The sequence below is a fragment of the Acinonyx jubatus genome, chromosome B1 (assembly GCF_027475565.1).
Source record: "Acinonyx jubatus isolate Ajub_Pintada_27869175 chromosome B1, VMU_Ajub_asm_v1.0, whole genome shotgun sequence".
Lineage (NCBI taxonomy): Eukaryota > Metazoa > Chordata > Mammalia > Carnivora > Felidae > Acinonyx > Acinonyx jubatus.
In genome coordinates, this window is record NC_069382.1 from 10854250 (window position 1) to 10876006 (window position 21757).

Here is a 21757-nt window from a genome sequence, read left to right on the forward strand (position 1 = left end):
ATGCAAAATGGTGCAGCTGTTGTGGAAAACAGCATGACATTTTCTCAAAAAAGTTAAACACAGAATTAGTATAAATAATTCCATCTCTGGGTATATACCCCCAAAACTGAAAGTGGGTACTTGAACTGACATTTGTACATCCATTTCCATAACCAGTGTCCACGGTGAGAGGGATGGATAAATGAAATGTGATCTATGCATACAACAGAAATCTATGCAGCCTTAAAAAGTATGGAAATTCTAACACATGCTACAACATGGGTGAACAATGAAGACTGTCTGCTAAGAGAAACAAGCCAATCACAGAAGGATTCCACTTATGTATGTTTCTACTTATGGGTTTTCTAGAGTGGTCACATTCATAGGGACAGAGTGATGTCATGGTTGCCAGGGGCTGAGGAGTGGGGTGGTTGGAGAATCAGTGTTCAATGGGTACAGAGTTTTTGGTTTGGGGAGATTAAAAATATTTGGAGATGGATGGTGGTGATGATTGCCTAACAACAATCGCATAACCTAATGCCCCTGAATGAATAGTACACTTAAAATCATTTAAATCATATTATCTTACATATATTTCACTACAACTTTAAAAATATAGTATTTAAATATTACTTACATCCAGTATTGGTGTTTCCCTCAACTCACCCCACTCTGTGCGTGCACCTGAGGAGGGAGGTTCACTGGCCTCATTCTCGTTCCAGCCCCAGATAGATAGCGTCATTTCAGTGTTAGTTTTCTTCACAGAGTATACAATAAAATTTCCTTGTCTGCTTCTCTTTCCCTGAAACTTCTCATGTGTTCTCTTGTCGGATAGGTTAACATGTATTTTAGTTACTGGTTGAAAAATCTATGGTGGGCCCTGGGCAACATGGATCCACTTGTGATACTCAGTTCTTTACTGAGTTTTGATCCCTCTATTCCCTTCTCATTCACAGCTTTCAAAATTTTACTCTTTAAAAAAAATGTAATGTTTATTTCTTAGAGAGAGAGAGAACAAACAGAAGAGGAGTGGAGAGAGAGGGAGGCACAGAATCCAAAGCAGGCTCGAGGCTCTGAGCTGTCAGCACAGAGCCCAACACAGGGCTTGAACTCACAAACTATGAGATCGTGACCTGCGCCGAAGTTGGACGCTTAACCAACTGAACCACCCAGGTGCCCCACAAATTTTTAGTCTTAAAGATAATTTTGGTAGGGCAAAATATTAAAAGTCATATTTGAAAAAGTTCTCCCAAAAGCTATGAGGTATTTTACCTTTTGAAAAGACATTAGCTGGCTCTCAGCATGGTTAATGTTAGCCTGATGGATCCTTCTATCAATGAGAGAACATTTTGAGATGGGCTCCACTTTACAGTAAAAAAGAAAAAAAAAAAAAACTAAGGCAATATATGTCATTACATATAAGGGAAATAATGTTTAAATAATATTTTGAAAAATAAAGTATTTCAAATGCATTTGTGGAACTCCCTATCAAAAAGAAAAACTAAATTACTTTTCAAAGCATACAATTCCTTTATTTACATTAAAAACTCATGAATGTATCTATTTGTAAATCATATTTACGTTTACAGGACTTTTTAGGTGTGTTCCATGAAAAAAAATAGCATTAACTCCCTGAATTGTAAAATCAAGAATATCATAAATGCTTCAAATTTCAGATTTTCACTTCTGTTTCATGCCAAATGATTCCCAATGATGACATTCAAAACAAATCAGAGGCGCCTGGGCAGCTCAGTCTCTTAATGATCTGACTTTTGATTTTGGCTCAGGTCATGATCTCATGGTTCATGGGATGGAGCTGTGAGTCAAGCGATGCACTGACCAAGCGGAACCTGTTTGAGGTTCTCTCTCTGTCCCTCTCCTGCTTGCCCTTACATATGCACTCTCTCTCTGTCTCTGTCTCAAAATAAGTAGATAAATAAAACAAAACAAGCAAATCAGATCATAAAATGCAGATGTTAAATACAAGTGGAAATTTAGAGCATAAACTTTGTCTTCTTACTGGGGGAAGATGTTCACACACCCTTTATTGTGAACCTGGATCTTTTGCATTATAACTTCATCCTAACTGCCCATTTTTCTACTGTCCTCTCTCAAAATTTCTGATCTTAACAGGTACTTTTCATATTCTGTCACATTCACGGACCCTTCTGAAATCAGAAGGCTCATATTAATTTTTCCTTTTTTAATAAGTGCTGTGGCAGTATAATTGTCATCTCATAATAAATCATTGCATTTTACAAATTTCATTTAAATTAGTCTATTATTCCTTACTCATATACTCTGTATTAACAGTAATATAAATTTTCCCCAAGGCATTCCCAGCTTTGTACAGAACACACTAAAACTAACTTAGAACATAGTTGAATATTTTTATTAAGACAAAACAATCAAAGCATAAACGAGGAAAATATCTCACAGAATTGACCAAGATGAAGGATTGATTCATTTAGAATGTCAAAATGCTATAATTTGATCTCCTTTCTTTATGATTCTCTATTTCATTTTTGGTAATTATTTTCAAAAACGTACTTGCCTCAAAATATGGTTTCTATGGAATGATGTATTTTATCCTTGAAGGTATGGTAGGAGTTTTGAAAAATATCAGAGATTTCCATAAGTGATGTAAACAGGGTAAAATGAGTCCTTTATCTTTTTTTATTCTATCATGTCCCGGTTGTACAGCTCTCCAAGGCCCAGACAATGGCTTTCCTGAATTGTATCTATTTTTCTTTCATGCAGTCATTTAATAGGTATGTACTTGGTTGTGACTAGCACTGTGCTAAGAGCTGAAGATAAATTCCTCTTGTGGAATTTATAGTGCAAAGCCTGCGAAAATGTGTCCATTAAATATCTCAGGTGTATGAAATGCCAAGCCGTCCTGTGTCCTCTGCTGAAAAAGTAGAGGGGGTCTCATGAGAACACATAAAGGAGGTCCAGAATCAATCGAGGGAGTGTCTGTCATCCATGGCATATGACTTCCTGTGGAGCTGAAAGATGAAAAAGCATCAGCTTAGGTGGGTGGTTGGGGGAAATAAATGGGTATGCTCCAGACAGAGGGGACAGTCTTTGCAAGGGTCCTGAAGAGGAAGGAAGAAACTCAATAAGGAAGAATTAAAGGAGGCCAGTTTGTGAGATAGGAAGGAAGGAAGAAAGAGATTGATGAGGTTGAGGCTTGTGGCTGGACACCTTGACTCTAAGGACGACTATATGCACACGCTCATATGCACAGGATTAAGTACAGTCACACTTGGCACACAGTTTCTATTTATTTTCACACAGATAAAGAGAAATGGCACTGGCCTATCTGACAGATTAAGTTTCTTATTGCCCAGAATTTCTATAACCTTAAGTTTGCTAACAGCTAATCTACTGCCCTTCTGTTTCCCCACTTGAGATAATAATTGAAGACCTTGTCCAAAGACTCCCTGATCTTTGCTCTAATATCGTCCTGAATATAGTGATTAAAGATGCCGGAAGTAGGAAAAATGACTGAGATTGGGGGGGTGAGGGGAACTTGGGGAACAGGATACTTCCTTCTCAACTTCGACAATTGAGGTGAGCGTAGGAAATGGAATCCTGGATGACTGGCTAGAGAATCTTCCTTGTAATGTGCAAATATGTGTCAGAGAGGAGTCTATAGTTTTAGACTTTTTTAAGATTAACAAAAATTATAAATGCTGAAGAATTTGAGAAGCGAGATATGTAATATGCTAAGTATTAGGAATGCATTCTTCAGTGATTTTTGGGACTCATTTTGAAACACGCGAATAGTTTAGTATTAGCCCTGAGTACTCCAAATCACAATGCCTTTTTTTTCTTTAACCACGAAATAATCTCTTTTAGATTTGAATTTCAGATTATCTATCTGTAACCTGGATGATCCCATATTACAGTGAGTCAGGCTAGATGTTGATAATGTGTATACATATACACAGGTTCTCTCTCTCTCTCTCTCTCTCACACACACACACACACACACACAATTATTGGTTGCAAATTATGAGCAGAAATTCTGGAAAAGGGGTGGTGGTGTTTGACTTGCCAATGTGCATTCACAAGTTAAAAACCAATTTGGACTAGAGTTTTTTTTTCACCACACAAGAGTTATGGCTCAGTGACCTTTTATGAAAACATGAGAAAATCTTGTTTGATGCAGTTTTATCATTGATGACACAAGCAACCCACGGTCTAAGCAAACTCCCATAAACTCCAGATTTTAAGCAGAGATGTGAGAATGGGTTTTCTGAGGATTGTTGATGCTATGCCCAGAAATGAAAGGATTCTGAGCCATTTCCCTCTCTGTTCCCTCCCTGCTTCTTACCATGACACCCCTTCCCACCTCATTGGCTTCCTCTCTTGTTGTTGGATCTTTCATCTCCCTTTTTCCTTTTCATCCTTTCCATTTACTTTCATTTTCCTAGCTCACAATAAGATACTGAAGAACAGTTTAAAATAAATTTAACTAATCCAATAGTTACATATATTTTTTATATTTAATATAAAGCAGTGGATTTTCTTTTGGAATTTCTCAAAATATCTCTTAAAACATTGTTATTTGCTTATCTCCGTGTAGAATTTACATAACATTTATATACTTATTTACAAATAATTATTTTCCTCTGATTCAGTGACCCGTAACAGATAAAAAAGGCTATCCACCACTTCTATGTTCTTGTAACTTTAATTCACCCCACGTGTATTTTTTAATTCCTACGAATCATGCCTTATGCTGCGGGTACAAACATAGTCTTTGAAACAGATGAAGTTCACAGAAAATAGACATTTTACAAATTCAGTAATTTACTGTGATGATGAATATCAATTTCTGGCTTACTCTTTTCTCCATCCAGAATCTTGGACTATGATATTTGTTTAATCTAGAGTCACTACCTTTCTTGGCACCAAATGTGTGTTTTGTGTTGATCGTGAACATGGTCATCATAGTTGGACAATAGCTCGCAGTGGACATTTCTACTTCTGGACATCAGAGACTAGGAGCATACTGGGGACAAGTTTATGTGGAAAGGGTAAGGAGAGGAACAGTTTTATTCCCTGGACGAATGCCATTCTAATTGTTGTTCAGACAATGGTAAAAAAAAAAAAAAAAAAAAAAAAAAGATATCTATATTCAGAGGAAGTTGTATGCAGAGCTCAACTGAAGTATTAATAAGTGTTCCCCATATTTGAAGCTGGCTACCTCTGGAGTGAGGGAGAAATACAAATGCTTCCAAATCGTGGGTTTAAATTATATGTGGTCCATTCAAGATCTGAGTAAAAATCTTAACTACCTTACTGGCACAGATGTCATCAGAAACCCACAGACCCTCATGACCACCGCTCAGCTGACCAGTGAGCCACTTTTCTGCTTTTAGGGATTATCTCAAGATTCTTCCTTCCATTCAGTAGAAGGGTCTTAGATTCAACAATGGGTGGCCCTTTTTCTCAGTTGTAAGATGGTGCTTCCAGAACAAGGGAAGAGTTGGATATGTATATATTGACATTGCTTTTTTATCCTCCTTGAAATGACAAGTGTGCATTACAGATGGAGCAACATCAGGCTGGAAGCCTGGGGTTTTTTTCCCCACTTTCTCCCATTTCGGAACCTCCCCTGTTCCTTGTCCTCTGGGGGGACTCACTCAGGCTGTCAATGAAAAGGTAAAGTAGATATGTTAAATGTCAGGTCTTTAAAGAGTACTTATACCTTTAAGAGGGACTTGCTGAGAAAAGATCTAAAGCATTAAGGGATGGGTATCTAACATATACATTTCAGAGAAATTGGAAAGTATTTTTGGTCAGAAAATAAAGAAAAAATTCATAATAATAATAATAATAATAATAATAGTGATTTAAAAAATAAGTGCACACATAAGAGATCATGACAAGTACTGTAGTGTCATAGTGTTTCTATACCTGGAGTCCCAGTCAAAAAATAGCCCAAGACTGTTAGGACTTTGGAGGACACATCGCTTAAGACAGGAACCCTGTTTGCAAATCCAAGTGGCGAGATTTGCATTGTAGCCTTTGGGATAGAGTGTATGTACTTCACTGGCCGTGTCGATTTATGTATCTCTAGAATTATTTCCTTTTTATTTTTGTCCCCTTTCCATGACTGAAATCGTGAACCCTTAAATTAAAAAAAAAAAAAGTCAATAAAAATAAAAATAAATAAGCAAACAAAAAGGTTTACCGAATGGGACGCCTGGAAGGGGTTTGCGTTGGAGAAGCTTCTCCGAAGTAGGGTCGGGAAGACGCAAGTGAAGTGGCCCAGCGATTTCACTGAATCAGAAGCGGGCTCTTTCCAGCCCAGCTCTCGGGTTGAATGGGGTGAGGGAGGGCGGCCGGCTTTAAGGTCATCTCTCCTGCAGGTCTGGGAACCAGGCAGACTGGCCCGGAAAGACGGTGGCACCAGCGGTCAGGTGACGCTTGAGAGCTCATTTTGGGGCGAGCGGTGGCAGCAAAGACCCTGGCGCCCCGGGGCTTGCAGGTGGATTTGGAGCACCACGCAGGCTTCCCCCAGCGGCGCCCGGAGGCTGTGGTCTGGAGACACCCACTTCATTTCCTACCAGGGTTGAGCCCGCCCGGTCGCGGTGCCCGGTGCTGCACCCGGGGCGAACGCGCCTTTCCCGAGCGTCGGGGACAGGAAGGCTGGGGAGCGGGGGAAGCCTAACAGCCACCATTAAAAAACCCCAAAAGACAAAAACAGCAAAGTCGCGTCTTCCCCGGGTAGACAGCGGCGGTGCGCCTCTGAGCGTCCCCGAGGGGTCTGGCCAGGCTTCAGGGAGGGGAGGGAAGGGTGGCGAGGAGCGGGCGCAGCCTTCCGGCCCGCGGGGCGCAGCCTGCAGCCGGGTCGGGGATCGCCGAGGCTGCCGCCCCTCGCACGGCTCCCCGGCCGGGCGGGGAGGTCGCCGCGCAGCATTCGCCCGCTTCTCCGTCGCCGCGCGCCGCACGGTCCCGGCGGCCGGGGGGGGGGGGGCGTCCTGTCCTCGCCTCCACTGGCTCTCGTCCCCCCCCCCGCCCCCAAACAGCCCCCCGCAGGCCGCCCCGGCGTCCTCTCCCGCCCCGGGCCCCGCCCCACTCCGCGGGCCCCCGCGCCCCCGCCGGGCGCGCACCCACCGGGCCCGCCGCAGCCTCCGCCAGCCGCGCGCGCAGCCCCGCCACGCTGCAGCTGGAGCGACCGCGGCCGGCCACGCAGATTGGGGGAGGGGCAGGCGGAGGCGGAGGAGAGGGCGGGAGGCGCGGGGAGGGGGCCGGAGCGAGGAGGAGGAGGAAATAAATAAATAAAACAATAACCTCCGCGCCAATAAGAGCGAGGGAGAGAGAGAGACGCGGCCAGAGAGCCGCCGGTGCCTGTTCGCTCGCCTCTGAGAGGTCCTCCGCGCGCGCGCATGTGTGTGCGTGCGTGTGTATTTGCTGGGACTGGAGCTGGAAAGTTCAAACTAAACGTGTTGCTCTCGCCGGCTGCCGAGGCCGCGGACCGGGCTGCCCAACTTCTCTGGGCCAAGTGACTGGCGTTGCCCGGCGTTGCCCGGCGCCCTTGGCGCGGCGGCGGCCGCTCGGCCCTGCGCCCAGGCGCGGCGGCGGCGGCGGCGGCGGCGGCTGCGCTCGCCCCGGGAGGGAGCCCGCGGCCAGGGCTGGACCCGCGCCCCGCCAGCTCCAGCGACGCTCTCTGCTCAGCCTCCGCGCCTGGCGCCCGCGGAAAGGTACGTGGCTCTCTCCCGCACGGCTCCCACCCTCACACCCCCGCCCCCCGCGCCCCCGCGAGTATTTGGGGGCTGCCTGGCCGCTTCCCTTTGCAGGAGGGGTCATCGTTTGTCAAACTTTACCTGCACCGCGCACTTGCCCGTGGCCGCTGCGGCCGCCCTGGCAGGCGGCGTCGGCGCCGCGCGCCGGAGGGAGCCGCGGGGGGTGCGCGGGGCATCCGCTGGAAGCGGTGTCTCCCGTCTGGCTTAAAATCGCGTTTCCGAGCCGAGTCGCAGGTCTTACCTTCCGGGGGTGTCCTTTATTCCGATGTTCCCTGGGATGCTTGTAGCGGTTTTGCTTGGCCCTTCCGCGCCGAAGGACGTACAAGTTTGCAGAAAAAAAGGTAGATGTAACAGCGCAGGGGAAGTTTGCAGCCACTAGACTCCAAGAGAGGAGTAACCCTTTCTTTGCAGCAGCGGACACGGTTTTAAGCGGCGGCGGCGGCGGCGGCGGCGGGGACAGCGGCCTGGCCGGTGGCGGCAGCTGCATCGTGTCCCGTCTGTGACCAGGCGCAGGAGGGGAGAGTGCGGCTGCCTGGTCCGAGAGCGCGACACTCGAGCTGCCTGCAAAGATGCTGCGGCGGACAGAGCTACGGGCCCCTTAACCGCTCGGTAAATCACAGTCTGGAGACGCATGATTTTCTTTGGTGGGATTTAGATGTTTGCCTGATAGACGGGTTTTACAGATCTTCTTAAAACTTTTGTGCATGTCATTGTCAGGTCCAGATTTGGGTGAACGACTGTAGGACCTTGAGGATAAATGTCAAAATCGGTAGGGTTGGAGCAGGGCGCAAACCTGCTAAGGAGGAGCCTGGTTCCTTCTTGTTCGTATTCGGTCAACTACTGTGAAGCGTATCTTCTCGGCGTTAGTGTTTCAGCGACGACTGTGGATTCCTATTTATGGTTATTGCCATTATTATTTTACAGTGAGGTAAGAACTCTCAGTGAAACAAGAATTAAAAAGTCACAGTAAGTTTCTCAAGCAACGTGCTTGAGCCTTTAGAAGCCACCTGCTGAATTAGTTCATATTACTTTTTAGAGGTTACCACTTGGTGCAGGAGGTGTAGGCACATCCAGCAGATGGAGCAGTGGAAAACTGTACTGGAACCTATGGAGCACTCATTTATCCCGATTCAATCACGAGGATGCCAAAAAAAAAAAAAAAAAAAAAAAAAAAAAAAAGTGCATGGAGCTCTAATTTTAGGAGAGATCCTGGATTTTCTGTCCTAAATGAAAGAAAAAAAAAAAGATTCATGCCAACTGAAATATAGTGGGAGTATATCTGTAGACCTCAATTTTTTAAGCCTTTTGCTTCCATAAAGCATTTTTTAAAAATAGTCCCTTGGTCAGATTAGAGTATGAGTATTTATGTCAGAAACGTCGTTGCTCCTATGGAAACCATGCATTCTGCCATAATGAAAGTCTGACTGTTGTGTTATAGTTTAAAAGACTATATGAACTTGTACTTAAAAGTGAGTAAACATCAGTCTGATTACTTTTTAATAGTTTGGATGAAACTGGGTTTATGGTTTACAACGAAGGTGGGGGAAATACTTATTTCTTGGAGTAATTTACTGTAGCTGAAATTGAAGGGAAAAAGTTGGTAAAACTTTTTTAGGAATCCTGGTGAAGTGCTCATTGGCCTTCCCAATAATGCGGGACTGAATTTTGGAACTGCTGTTCCTTGAGCACATTAAGCACACATTCAGGTGGAAAGGCAGAAATCTTCCAAAGCTGCCTGTATCTGTACATTGGTAATTATGGCAACAATAATGGTGTGGGAGTTAATCTGCCTTCCCACATGAAGTCAAAAACTTTACAGCCAGTCATGTATCTGACAATGAACTTTGAAGCTAAGAGAGAAAAATAGGCTGCCCGTTTTACAGACAAACCAGCAAAGGCATACCGAAATTCAGGGATTAGTTGCACAGTTTCAGAAAAGAGCTGGGTCTTGGAGTTTATTCTGCCTATCTTCTTTCTCTGCTTTTTCGCTGTAATTTGCTGTCGATTTTACTGTGGCATAGAACTATGCTTAACTAGTCTGGAAGAATCAAGTTAGGTCTTATTTTAATATCATTATTTAGCAATTTAAAATTACAATTCTGTACCAAACATTTTAAGGTCGTTTGAGACAGATGGGATGCTATTGGAAAAGATAGTACCAAGAATCATTTGATCTAAACATGCTTTATGTTGAGTACTCATGTTTATAACATATATGTCATTATTTTCTAAATCATCAGGTAATGTCTTTAGAAAAGTAGTTAATTGTGCATTCTAAAACTACATTTCCTTTGCATTCACATAATATTAAGGAAGGTTTGGAACTCTCCATGTTGTAAAATAATAACATTACCTTCTGAAGGAACTGATTTTATTCTGCCTATTGCCACACAGATTAAATTATTGTGGATTTAAAACACATCGCATTCCATACCCCTTCACACATGCAAAAACAAAAGGATTTCAATATCAAATGCTGACAGTTTTATGTCATGTTTAAATGTTTAAAAATATAAGAACCAGAGATTTACTAATTTCTTATTACTGTTAAACATATAAAATTCCTTGAGCAGGTTAACTCTTATAATTTAAAGTCAGCTAGGAACAACAATGTTAATTTAGCAAAATAGGTTAGAAGTGTTTATAGTATGGCAATTGCTTATGTGATATATATATTTGCAAAGAAAACCAAGTGCATTTATGTTTTTTTCCGTATACTCCATCTCTCTCTCTATATATTCATATGTAGATAGGCAGGTCTGTATATTAATAAATAGATAAATTGTATTTTAGAACTTTAAAAAAGTGCTCAAGACTGTATACATTAGTGAGCCTCTTCAGTTAAGTTTATCTGGCTGGCAGGATCATGTAACACACTACGGAAGTTGAGTTCAAGTTTAACGGGGGAAATATTGGCTGGATAGCCTTCTGACTCTCGATAATGACAGTGGTAGTGTGCTATATTGCAAGATTTGGGGAAATGCTTTAATCACTAACTTTTAAATTCTTATTTTAAAAACCATAGGATCAATATTAGGTTCTTTACAAGAGTCTCCTGAATAATGTGCCTATATTTAGCTTAAGTTTTATGGTAATAGTTGAAGGTTGACAATCACCAAGTGGTTATACTGGTTATTATGGTATTTTAATCCACTTTCTGTACATTTATACCTTCATTCCATTTCTTCAGGACTTCTTTTTCTTGTAGCTATATTAAGTAGTTTTCTTCCAACAGTATAAAATATAGTTATTAAGTTTCAACTTATATGTGCTTCGACTAAATTAACCTTTTCAAAAAGATATAGAGGGATTGAGAGTTTATGAAGAAGCTGTGAGTATTGTTTTTTTTTTTTCTTCATTAACTTATCTTCTAAGAGATAAAATAGGTTTATCAGTTGGTGAAGATCAAACACAAGATGAAACCTTTTTATGCTTTAATTTCTATCTTGTCACCAGCCTGTTTGACTTCACTTGTAATGTAAAGGATGATTGAATATGACTTTCACTTATAATTTCTAGAAAATGCATATATATGTGAATCTGGGTTTCATGGGGGGGGGGCACCATTCTAAATTACAAGAAAGAGTTTTAAGCAGTCCATCTAAGAAAACAATTCTGTTATAAGAAAATAAGAATTACTCTCAATGAACATAGGTGTTATAAATTTATCTTGAAATATAAAGTCTTAGCAGAAATAAAGGGGACCTCAAAATGTATTTCAAATGATATTCCCAACTTTGACTATTCCTCTCTCATTTAATCTTTATGTATTAATGATGTATTGGGTGCAGATGCCTTTATATTTAAGAAGCTCCTTTTATTTCAGTCAACACTTGTTTTTCTAACGTTGAGTATAAGATTTCTCTTACAATATTGAAAATTAGGGATAGATTATCCAAAAGCCTTTTCTTTGATTATCCAAAGCCTTTTTTTTTTTTTTTTTTTTTACTTCAGATGATTTTCTGGATGTGATTGCATAGGGCACATTAATGGTTCTGCCATATGGCTTTAGAACTTTAGAAATATTCGGTCAAAGATCTATGATTGGGTCAGCCACCCTACTCTTCATTCAACTACCATAAAACTTGAGATCAGTCTCTTAAATACAGCATATTGTATAGAAGATTTATAAGTTATTTAAAGGTTAAAACTGTTGGATAAGGCAAATGCAGATATGTCTCTGTAATGGTAGAAAACCACCTCCCGTGTTTTTGTAGGACCTGTATTTAGAAGTTTCACTGAAAAAGGTGGGTGGATCAAAAATTGGTATCAAATCGGTGAAAACTTAAGGATTTAGCAGAATCATTTACGAATTATTACAACTAGCATACCTTTCTAGTTATTTTTTTCAAGAGGTAGGAGATTTGAAGGGCTAGAGAGAGGCGTAATTAAAAGATGAAACGCGTAATCATGAAAGAATTCACTACCTGATATTATCAGAAGAAAACAGTTGTCTGGTATTTACATTTCCATACAAATACGTTTTCTGATTTTGATTGTTTTACAATGCCTCCATGCCCCAAATGATTGCTTCTTGTTTTCTAATATGAACGTCTTGAAGGTTTTGAAATATTTGATCAATTCTCAGACTTGGTCTACACCTGAAGGCAGCTATAATACTTTTGGCAAATTCGAAGACTGAATTAAGTGTTAAAAAAAAAAAAAATCCTTCAAATTGATATTAGTATTTACATACCTCAAAAATCTGCATTATTACTGCTTTGCTAGTGATTTTGGTAAGAATATAAATCATATTACACTCTGTTCAGCTCTCCATATTTACTAACGTACAAGCTGGTCTTTTAGTGGACTTTTATAATAAATATTGATCGCCATTATTGTATGTCAGTGATCTTTGACGCTAACATCAGATTTAGAACATTCTCACGCAAAATAAGCAATCTGAAAAAATGTTCCGAGTCTATAAAATTCACTGAACTGGTTCCCTGGGGCAGGTGAAAAGGGAAAACTATCCATTCCCCAGCTGCAGTTTCATGAGGTTGAGAGCAAGGTGGGTCAGGACACCTGTTTACAACCTTAGCTGTTTGCTCTTCAGTTTACAGAATGATTTTGTTAAATACACTTAATTTTTACATTTTTTAAGTGTAGATCTATTTAATGGGAACTAGTTAGGATTACAAATATCAATTCATTAGTAGATTATATCAGTCCTTAATATTTTTTGCTTTATAATAGTTATTCATTAAGTGTGAATTAAGGCAGAAGTTTATTCACATTACCTTTCACAAATGAAAAGTATTTTGGCAGTTAATGGTAAAATCAGCATGGCCTGGTTTTGAATACTCACATACTGAAACCAAGTAGAAGTTGTTGATGCTGTTTTCAGGGATTAATTCTATTATTTGGAAGATAAATTCTTCTAGGTTTAAGCTGTGATTATATACAAAATTAACAGCAGCATAAACAAACACACCCATATTTCAGGAAATTTGACAACTGGAAATGATAAATGAGCCTCCGTGTATGTGTGTGTGTGTGTTCTAATTTTCTTTGTTAATTAGTAGGTACTATCACTAGAGTAGAATATTCTGAAAGGATAATGGTATCCTATTGAACACAGATTTTAAAAGTTAAGTGGTTATATTATTGAAAAATAAATATGCCGACGTACTTTCCATCCTTAAGCTTCTTTCCTGAAGAGTATTTATGCAAATTTAGAGAGTATCCATTAGCTTGATAAACAGTATGTAAGGGATAGATATCAAATTAAATGCTCTATAAATATTAGGATCCTCCTATCTTTGATCTGTTCTTATCAAATTAAAAACAAAACAGTATGCTAATATAATATAATATAATATAATATAATATAATATAACAATATGAATATATTTAAATAGGTACCAGACAATCCAGGAGCTTAACAACTGCAGAATATTTGTTTTGTGATAGGATGTATCATAATTTATTTTCTTGTTGTTTTATGGATTTGTTATTTTATTTTAATATTATATTGTATATTAGAAATTTCTTATGTAAAGTAAGTTTGTTCTATAGTCAAAATAAGTGTGATAAAATACCTTGCATTCTTATGTATGGTACATGTAGATAAGAAGTTTAAAAAATACTAAATTCACGTTTTATATGTATCATTAGTTATACTGAAGGTCTTTGCTAAAATACAGATCTGAGAACTGTTTATCATTGTGAAGTTCCTTATTGACAAATTTCACAATACTTTTACATACAACTTAATGTTTTGCTTATTAAATTCAAAGCATAGTTGATAATGTTTTAATTACGGTCACCTTCATTTTACTTTGATTCAAAAATACGTTAAAAAGATTGAAAGTATTAACAGCCTTAAAATATATTTTTTCTGAAGTTAATTATGTGAATCTAATTTGCTATTCATTTCTTTAAAATTTATATTGGTAACTATGGATTAATTTATACATTTATTAATTTTAATATAATTATGGGCCAGTGGTATTTCTTTGCTGTCTATAGTCTTCATCTTCTAGAAACCTAGAAATAATTTTTTAAATAAAATGATGTTCCTTAGTTATAAACTGGGGAACATATTACACTTTTTAAGATTTTTGCCTTTAAAACAGCTAACAATAATTGATTTGAGTAAAATAAAAATTTAAAGGTTTAATATTGAAAAACAAATTTCAGTTAAATGAAAAGTTTGTGTGATGACCTAGTCCAAACAATATAAAAAATAGAAATCTCAGTATTTGGAAATCCTAAAAATTATGAGAGAAAATAACCTAGAAATAATTAAGTGCAGAAACAACGTTAATAACAGTCTTGAGTTTTCAAATTCTTGGTACTGATTTTGGTAAGATTTGTGTCCAAATCGCCATTCTGATAATCTCTATATAGATCATTTGTAACTTTATTTTTTATTTATATATATTTTATATATCCTGTGTGTGCATTGAAACCAATATTGAAATTTGTAATATTCGTAATTTTCAAATTTGCTTTAAAATTTGAAATTGTAGTACTTAACAAAAACCTCTCTTATTGATACATTTAAATAAAAGTGTGCAAATAACAATGGTCCAAAGGAAACAAATTATTTTAATGATTTTTTTTTCAGAGAAAAACAAACAGAAAGAAATATGAGTTACAAAGTATCTTTGAAAGAGAATGTACCCCTAAATCAGATTTGGTATTAATTGTGTACAAATAAGATTATATGCCTAATGCTCTCCTTAATATTTAAATGTTGGACATACTGATTTGTGAAAAACCTAGAGTAAAAATGTAATTATATGGTGATAAAGTTCTTTGCTTTTTCCTGTTTCTGGAGCTTGGTCCTTTCAGTTCATTTTATTTGGAATCAACTTGCTATTAACAACTCTAGAATAAAATTGCTAATTTTTTGCAACAGTTATGTCTCTAGGATAGTCCTTCACAACTGAAGTGAAATTATGGAAAGGCGATTTTTAACTTGTGTAACAAATCCTAAGGTAACAACATTAAGGAACAATGGTTTTGCTATGTATGTAATGTCATGTAAAAGTTATAAATGTCATGTAGAAAATTATAAGTCTACTCAAAAATTATTTCTGATTTTGTAGTCAATCATATGTTGGCCGTCTATGCCAGTAATTATTACGTCAGTGCTGCATGTTTTTTGTTACTTGGATTTAGTGAAAGTTCTTCAACAGTCTCTTATGTTTGGATATTTCTTTTACCATTTTCATAATAGAAAAAAAAGAAACATGAACAGTTTGATTGTTGTTTGTGTCTTTGTTGACATATAAAGATTTTTTTTTGAGATAAATTCTCAAAACTGAAATTACTACATTAGAGGGTATGCCTGCGTGTTTTTTTTATTTTAAATATAATTAATATTTAGCTATAGCTTTCATTAAAGTTTATTCTTAAATACTGGGAACCGCCATAGTACTGTGATTGGCTCTGAAGTGAATTATTACTTGAGAAGTAAATTTTATTATCACAGACATAACACTGAATGCTGTTATGTGAAATGCCAGGATGTGAAATGTGATTTTCACTCAAATCTGTGTGATCTCGAGTAGATTCTTTAATACCTTCTAGCTCCAGTTTCCTCATCTATAAGCCAAGGTGTTTGTAATTATGCTTGATAGAACATGATCACCTTGGACAGTTATTTTTCTAACCCCACTTCTGATTTTGGAAAAAAAAATCAGAATAAAAGTAGGTCTGTATTTCCATGATGTGTTGGCATTAACTCCCTTGTTGCCAGCTTCAAGGTTGCAAGATATTTTTTGTCAGTTATCTTGCAGTAATATTTAATCATAAGGCCAATTGTTTGGGCTGAAGCTTAAATTAGCCTCCAGATTAACATTCTTTTAGCTTTCCTTTGGTAAACAGTTCCATAGCTGACTGCATAATATTTTGGAATATAGGCACATAGATTGTGCGATATATACCTACAATTAATTCCTCATGTTATTTCACTTATTTCCTTGAAATATGCTTCCGTGAGTGTGTGTGTGTGTATTCTCATACGTATATTAATTCTGGCACATACTTCCACAAATTCTGTTAATGTGTATTATAGGCCAATGTTCACATACACTTTTGGCTTATGTAAGTAGATTTTATTTTTTTTATTTTTTATTTTTTTAAATTTTTTTTTCCCAACGTTTATTTATTTTTGGGACAGAGAGAGACAGAGCATGAATGGGGGAGGGGCAGAGAGAGAGGGAGACACAGAATCGGAAACAGGCTCCAGGCTCTGAGCCATCAGCCCAGAGCCTGACGCGGGGCTCGAACTCACGGACCGTGAGATCGTGACCTGACTGAAGTCGGACGCTCAACTGACTGCGCCACCCAGGCGCCCCTGTAAGTAGATTTTAAAGTATGCAAATATTTGGCACCATTTTGTCAATACTCAAAATATTTGTGACGACTCATTTTAAGTTTCCCCCCCCAAAAAAAGCGTTCATTATATTCGGATATTTCACTAGATGAAGTAAACTTTAAAAGCACTTACTACGTGCTATTAAATCAACTAATGAATTAGATTTGCCCTTGTTTGTTGCTGTAAGTCCACTTTCTTTGGTGCCCAATCTGAACCTGATTGTCCAGGGCCCCATTCTCAAAAACAATCTGTTTCCTCTCTCAGTGGTTTTCTTCTGATCCATAAAACTCTGTCTTTCCAGAGGTTTTTGCTTTTAAATGATATATACAAATACTTCGAAAATGTAATTTGCAAATATATTTGGGGCTGTACGAGGTGATATTTTCTTATGTCTGTAGAGGCTATTCTGAACTGCTTCCTAGGACCTGCCGTTCCTCACTTTGGTCCTCTAAACCAGAGTGCGTGTGTGCATGTGCACGTGTGTGTGTGTGTGTGTGTGTGTGTGTGTGTGCGCGTGTGCATGAAGGAGTGTATGCGAGTGCACGTAACGTGTCAAACAATGGACATTTAAACAAATCACAAAATTTTTATCCGTTAGCATACCAAGTCTCCCATTCTCCCTCCAAGCGCAGGGGACTGACAGTAATCCTAATGATACATTGATCTCTGCTGTAATGAGTCTGATCCTGTGTAGCACAGCTTCCAGGATATATCCTATTGCTGGATCAAATTGTATGTAACATATGTAATAGGAAAAAATGAGTGTACTCTAATGAACTGCAATCAAACAGCATTTTTGGAAGTGTATACCTTAAATCAGTTGCATAAAGAATTCCAATGTAGGTAGGAAGTAGAGAAAAACCTTCTGCAGCAAATGTCTAATCCATCATGGTGTAATAACTCTGATAGCCTGCCATTTTCTTATGAAGTCAGGAAGCGGTGAAAAGTTTCCAAAGTGTATGGCTGAAGTCTCAGTGAAGAGTGGATAGGTAATTATGGAGAATCCTAGGCTTGTATGACCTTCTCCGTTAGTCTTTAGTCAGTTTTGCTGCTGTTTCTTGTTTCCAGTATTTTTTTTTTTCTTTACCAGAATACTCGGTCTTTTTTAACTAGAGAACCCTGGGGGCTGTGGGATCACATAAATTCCAATTAGGCCAAAGTGATCATAAGGGCCATTCCCTTTGAGTCTACTGCCTTGTACAGACTACCTCATTTAAAGAAAAATAAACACAAATGATAGCGGGTGACTTTTTAAATTGACTGACCAAGGCTTGAATGCCTTCCAATCATTTTCTTCTAACCAGCCTCAAATGCTTTGTGTGTTCTTCCCGGAAAATGCTAAAGAAACATGGTTCTTCAAAGTTATAAGTAAATATATTTTTTTCTTTTAACCCCTCAGATCCCTTTTCTGGAATTGAATGCATTTTTACTTCTTATTCCACTAAAGTCATGTGATACTATTACAACTTTATACTTAAATATCCATGGGCCTCAGGCAATTTGTTCTTCTTTATTTTGGCCTTTTTAAACAGAAGAGAAGCCTTGTCTCTGGGCCATTAGCTCCATTGTCTCTGGAGCCCAATGCCCTGCTGACTCAAACTGCTCTTCCTCCTGCAGAAGATGGGTCCCTTTCTCCCATCCTGTTCTTTTGATGACCCCACCCTCTCCTACACTTAACTCTGAAACACAAGTCTCTCCACTCAGTTTCCCTTGTTTGAGGTTTCATTTCCATCCCAACGTCTAACCCACAGCCTTCTGTTCCAATCATCCATATTATCATTTTTAGTAAGCACCTCACTAACTATGAGCTTGAGAATTAAAAAAAACAAACAACAAAACAAAACAAAAAAAAACTTCTCAGCATTAGACCTTAGGAGGAAACCAAATATAGTTCACAGAATTAGGTATTTGGTGCAGATTAAAAGATGTTCATGAGAGTCTTTCTATACAGTTTAAAGAATGCAATGGCTATTTAAAAATTCATGGTATGGAAAGTTGTTAAAATTAGTTTTGCGGATGCTAGAGAAATACAAGATAAGATTATCGATAAGATCAATAAGAAAATGTAAATTTTTACATTCTGCGTCTTTTTTCTCATCATCATGCAGCATGATAATTTATTTGCATATCATTAAGTGGATGTCATATTAAACGAACCATTCTTCTATTTGTCAGTCTCGTGCAGCTCCCTTCACTTCTCTGCCATTGTTTGATCAAGGGTACGTTTTCACACATCTTGTCAGTGAGTCTCTTTACACTAATCTTGCCTCAGACCCAGTTCAGAGCTTGCAACTAGGGGACAGCTTGCTCTAGATCCAGCCAGTCAACCAATTTTTACAAGGCAAACTTATTTTCCTGTAACCTAACATCCTTGTGTTTTTGCCATTTTTCTTTAGGTGTTCACCCAGATTTTGCTACCTTGTTTTAGTTAATTGAGAAGTCAGTCACAAGACATTCTTGATGACTTCCTTGGTAGATGCAGAAGGAGCCCTACCTTCTTTGAAGGGGATCAAAGCACTGACAGGAAATACTGAGAGGGTGGCTTTATTAGTTTACCAAGGCTGTTGTAACAAATTGCCACAAACCGGTGGTTTCAAAGAATAGGAATCTGTTCACTCACGGTTCTGGAGGCCGGAAGTCTGAACCCACAGTGTTGGCAGCATTGATTCTTCCTGGAGGCTCTGAAGGAGAGTCGGGTCGTGACTCTGTCCTCACTTCTGATGTGGCCGGAAATGCCGGATGGTCCTTGGTTTCTATCTGCATCACTGCCTTGTCTGCCGCCAACTTCACCTGACCTTCCTCTGTGGGTTTGTGTCCTCCTCTGTGTCTGCCTGTGCGAACCGGCCCTCTCCTTGCTCTTTTTTATGAGGATATCACGCTTTGGAGTTAGTGCTCATCCTAAATCCGTGATGATCTCTTTTCTAGATCTTTAATGTCATTGCATCAGCAAAAAGCCCTTTTTCCAAATAATGTCATGTTCGTAGGTACCGTGGATTAGGAAATGGGCATATCTGAGGACGCTACTCAATTTACAACAGAAAATGGGTGAGTTTGGTAGAATTTAAATAATTAAATTTGGACAGGTCATTTAGACTGTGTCACCTACAAAAATTGTCTCCATAAGTGGTATAAATATAGTGCTTGGCAGAGTTGCTAAGTCTCTGCCAGAGATGGGAGGTATGATGTAGAAATCTGAAACACAAATGCATTGAAGAACACAACTACTAGTAAGAGCCTTTAACACCATTCAAAGAATCTAGCATTAAATGCAGAATCCGGCAAGGGGGCACCTAGGTGTCTCAGTCAGTTAAATACCTGACTCTTTGATTTTGGCTCCGGTCATGATCTCAGGGTTTGTGAGCTGACAGTGTGGAGCCCGGTTGAGATTCTTTCCCTCTCTTTGCCCCTCCTCTGCTTGTTTTCTCTCTGTCTGTCTGTCTCTGTCTCTCTCTCTCAGAACACATAAATAAATTTAAAAAATGAAAATAATCTAACGAGGATGAGGATAAATGTTCCCGGGAGAAAGGGTGCCAATGGCACCTTGGTGAGATTTCTGACCTTGACCTGCTTGGGGCAGGTGCTTCCCACAGCCATTTCTAATGCTAACAGTTTCTTTTCTCCAATCAATTTTATGCAGTGAGTGGAAAAAGCAGAGGCTCAGTAACCAAACAGAACCAGGGTAAAGTCTTTGGTTTGTCAGTTGCTAATATTCTGGACATGAACATGAAATTTATTTTATCTCAACTTTAGATGTCCTATCTGAAAATAGAAATAATAAGTATTTTTTTTTGTTGTTGTTGTTATTGTTGAGAAGAGGAGCATCTGTCCTCCGTGCTGTCCTAAAAGACTTTCTGTGGTGACGGGAATATTCTCTACCTGTACTGTCCAAAAGAGTAGTTGCTAGCTACAAGGTGAGAATTAGGAACGTATTTGATTTTAATTTAATGTGAATTTAAGTAATTACTTATGGGGTATGAGACAGGATAACAAATCTGGCACAATTTCTGACATAATGGAAAAATACATATTTTCATTCTCTTTTCCTTCTTTTCTCTCTCTCTTCGTCTCTGTTTCTTTTTCTCTAGACAGGTAGAGTTATTTAAGTTTTACGGGGCTAGAAGCTGGTATGTATGTCTTGACTTTAGTGAATTTAAAAAATCCTCTGATTTGCACAAGAGCCTTTATCCTTTACAGAACAATGTTGAAAATATTAGTCATATAACCTTTAAATCAGAGCAGTATAAAAAAAGAAAATTAAACATAAATAATTTCTTAGACTCCCCATTTCATGATTTAAGTAATAAAATGTTAGAATTTAATTTGATATACTCTGACTTGTTTATCATTAATGATGTAGATCTCAAGAATAGTATTGTAGTAAAATGGACATGTTAATTTAAGACAGATTCTGCACTTTCCAATATGAGATTTATGGATTAAAGTATTCGTTGCTCTCTTAGACGAATTTAATCATTTTATTTTAATTATTTTCATGGTTGTAGATTGTATGTGGCTGCAGAATGTAACGTTTCATGATTTTCTTCCTTGGGAAATGATTGGAGATGGAGGAGAGGAATTTTTGGTTATGGTCTGAAATTCTAAAAAAACAACAAAAATGTCCACCTCCTCTGATATCATCAATTTTAACTTAACGTTTGACCTAGAATTAAAATGTAACATAAAACTGCTCAATACACAGGGAAGAGTAAGAAACACAAGAAGTAGTTGAGTTCAGCACACTTTATTTAGTTCATGAAAGATTAATACGTAAGAATTAAATTGTGGCACAATTGGTTTTGCTGATTTAGTTAATAAGATTGCCCAATAGATGAGTAGCAAACTATGTACTATACAAGCAAATCAAAAGTTATTCCATGCAAGATATACATCCTATTTATGTTACCTTATACTTAGCCACACACGTGCGCGCGCACGCACACACACACACACACACACACACACACACACACACAAGCAAGGAAAAAGAAAAGCCCTTAATGCATTTTGAAAAATTGGTAATCACTGGGGGCACCTGGGTGGCTCTGTCGGTTGGTTAAACATCCAACCTTGACATGGTTCCTGAGTTCGATCCCGGCATCTGGCTTTCTTCTGTCAGCATGGAGCTTGAGATCTCTGTCCTGCTTGCTCTGTGCCCCTCCCCAACTCAAGTGTGCTCTCTCTCTCT

General features: G+C 38.7%; 1 protein-coding gene across 1 annotated transcript; it reads right to left on the reverse strand.

Moving 5' to 3' along the window:
- Window positions 1–1189: 1189 nt before the first annotated feature.
- Window positions 1190–7387, reverse strand: LOC113604623 (collagen alpha-1(I) chain-like). Its single transcript, XM_053216146.1, has 3 exons — window positions 7291–7387; window positions 6188–7159; window positions 1190–2987 (listed from the first exon to the last, which is right to left on the reverse strand). The coding sequence occupies exons 1-2, from the start codon at window positions 7385–7387 to the stop codon at window positions 6432–6434; spliced, it is 825 nt and encodes a 274-aa protein (XP_053072121.1). The 3' UTR covers window positions 1190–2987; window positions 6188–6431.
- Between the last annotated feature and the right edge of the window lie 14370 nt (window positions 7388–21757).